The sequence below is a fragment of the Phaseolus vulgaris genome, chromosome 5, assembly GCF_000499845.2.
Source record: "Phaseolus vulgaris cultivar G19833 chromosome 5, P. vulgaris v2.0, whole genome shotgun sequence".
NCBI classification, from domain to species: Eukaryota; Viridiplantae; Streptophyta; class Magnoliopsida; order Fabales; family Fabaceae; genus Phaseolus; species Phaseolus vulgaris.
Genome location: NC_023755.2, coordinates 30365069 through 30367977, shown reverse-complemented (window position 1 = coordinate 30367977; position 2909 = coordinate 30365069). Strand labels below are relative to the sequence as shown.

The window sequence follows — 2909 nt, the reverse complement described above, 5'->3', positions numbered from 1 at the left end:
GAAAATAGAATCCTACTCTCTTGCAATTTGTAGGTGACTGTAGATGAAAAACATGTATAAATGTTGGGTAGGAGGAAATAACACTAAAAAAAATCATGAAATAGAAACTAATTTTAGAGACAAAAAATAATTAATTGCTATAGTGACTAAATTAGAGATCATTTAAAAACTAAAAAAACTTTTGGTTTCTAATTTAGTTTCTATTATTATTAAATAGTTTCTAAATTGGTAACTAATTAGCTACCCAGGTTTTTGCTACCAAATTTAGAATCTAAATAATTGGTAGTTAAAATATTGGTAGTTAATTAGATACCAATTTAGAAACCAATTTTTTTGTCTCTAAAATAGTTTCTAATTTAGTCACTATAGCAACTAATTATTTTTTGATTAAAAAATTTGATTTCTATTTCATGATTTTCTTGTAATGTAAGAACTTTTTTTTTCTTTTTTATTTAGTATATTGTTTATCTAATTTTCATATATACTCTTTAATACATCTTTGTTGGTCAAAATGCTTAATCTATTTCTATAAAAAATATTATTATAATATGTGAGAAATTGAGAATGTTTTATAATATATGTACCGACCAGTCCTCGGACGTCGTTGACTGCTAGTAGACGTGGCGCCACGTAAGCTGGGTCCCACGAGCGGCATGGGCCAGTGCCTTGCAGACAACACACCAGTTATCAGTTAGAGGGAAACCTAGATCACGAGGGGCCCATGCGTGTGGTGTGGATGACGCGTTTCGGCGTAACATAAGTAAAGAGCCACTGGAAAAAGCAAGGCCCGTGACGGTTACGTTCCAGTGGTAAGCTGCATGCATGGCACGTGAACAGCTAGGGCACTCCCAGGATGGATGGCCCTAGAGACTAGGTGCATGAGTTGGTACCCAGGTGGTCATCCCGTCAGAGGTTGCACTATAGTAAGGGAGTTTTACGCTCTAGATTGCCTTAAGAGTGGGTGATAGCGGCGCTAAGGCACACCCTCAGTAACCCTAATTACGGTTAACGGAAATAGCGGAAACCCTAAAGTATATAAAGGGAAGTAACAAACCTAATAAGGTACGCAAGCTTTACGCAACTCTAATTCGAATACACACACAGTTTACACAGAGAGCTTTTGATAGCTAAGTTTCAGTGTTTCCTAGCCCAGTACTGAATTGAGCTTCGGAGTGAAAACAACCTCTAGGGCGCCCTTTGTCTTTGCATTTTCAGGTGTTTGATCGAAGAAAGGCACGAACGAAGACAGAGATAATTGGGCGTGTGATCGTCGTAGACGTACGAAGGCAATCAAGTCAATCGACAGGAACATTTGGCGCCCACCATGGGGCACGATTTAAAACACTGTCCCATTCACAAGAATTGAGAAGATCCATCAAGATGAGGAACACGAGGCAAGGATCCGTTGCACCAAACGGAGGCGAAAGCCTCACCTTGCAACAGATCATGGAAACGATGCAGGTCCTCCAAGAAATGGTGGCTCCATCAAGAGCGGATCAAGAATGCATTCAGATTGATCTAGCTGCGTCGCTAGCAAGGAATGAAGAATTGCAAAGAACCAATGAAGAATTACGCAGGGGTTTGCGGAATCAGGCAGGGGAGCGTGAGGTGAAAGATCAAGAACCTACGACACCACCCAGGGATTTCCCAATGCCATTCTCGCAAGTGATCATGGACGTCAAGATACCAGCCACGTTCGTGGGCCCCAAAGCCACCTTCACAGGTGTAGAGGACCCAGAGGCTCATCTCACGGCCTTCCATATTCAGATGATGTTGGTTGGGGGCTCTAACGCGATGCGTTGCAAGCTGTTCATGAGCACGCTGGTGGGCACATCGATGGATTGGTTCATCAGCCTCCCTGATGGCCACGTGACGTCGTTCGCGCAACTTTCTAAGCTGTTCAGAGAGCAGTACATCGCAAATTGGGCTTCCCCACCTATTTCTTACGATCTTTTCGACGTAAGACAATATCAGGGAGAGTCCCTGAAGGATTTCCTCAATCGCTTTGGGGTACAGGTGGTGAGGCTGAACACCAAGGACGAGACCATGATGGTACACGTGTTCAGGAATGGGATCGTGCCGGGACCCTTTAGTGAATCGCTCATCAGGAACCGCCCAAAGACTTTCGGCAAGATTAGGCGTCGAGTGGTGGCACATATTGTTGCAGAGGGAGAAGTGAACGAGAAGCGCATATGCGTTGTTCCCTCGCGCCCACGAGCACTAGGTCGACCTCAACCCATGAGGGTGCATGAGGCAACAACAAAGAAGAGGGCCCCAACGAAGCAACAACCCTATGAGTCCAGGAAGCCCCAAACTAGGGGGCACACGAGAGAGAACGTGCCCCCAAGGCACAACTTCCTAGTAGAGTTGAAGGACCTGATCGTCGTCCCCAACATAGCGGAGAGATTGAAGATACCCGCAAAGACTGACAAGAAGTTGGGGCCTAACAAGAATGCCTGGTGCGAGTTCCACCAAACGTTTGGCCACCCTATACGTATCTGCTTAGGGTTGGGACACCAGTTAGACGAGCTGGTGAAGAATGGATTCCTAAAGGACTACTTGGCGGAGTCACAGGAAGCACAAAACTTGATAGAACCAGGAGAGGATCAGGGGCACGAGATGCCTGTCAATGGAGAGATTCACACCATCTCGGGGGGTTTCTCAAGTGGAGGATGCACCGCTTCCCAGAGGAAGAAGTATGCATGAGCGGTGATGACAGTAGAGGTGCAAGAGGCAGATCAAGCCCTTGAAGTAGACCTTGTCTTCACCAAGGCCGACCTCCGAGACGTTGTTCCCCACAACAATGACCTGGTGGTAATCTCAGTAGTTACCGCTGGAAGAAAGGTGCACTGTGTGCTGGTGGACCAAGGAAGCTCGACCGACATGATGTTCTGGTCGACTTTCAACAA

General features: G+C 45.4%; 1 protein-coding gene across 1 annotated transcript; it reads left to right on the top strand.

The window, feature by feature from the left end:
* Positions 1 to 1380: 1380 nt before the first annotated feature.
* On the top strand, positions 1381 to 2706 carry LOC137834290 (uncharacterized). The gene has a single exon (XM_068642352.1). It carries the CDS (start codon positions 1381 to 1383, stop codon positions 2704 to 2706), a length of 1326 nt encoding a protein of 441 aa, XP_068498453.1.
* The last annotated feature ends 203 nt before the right edge of the window (positions 2707 to 2909 follow it).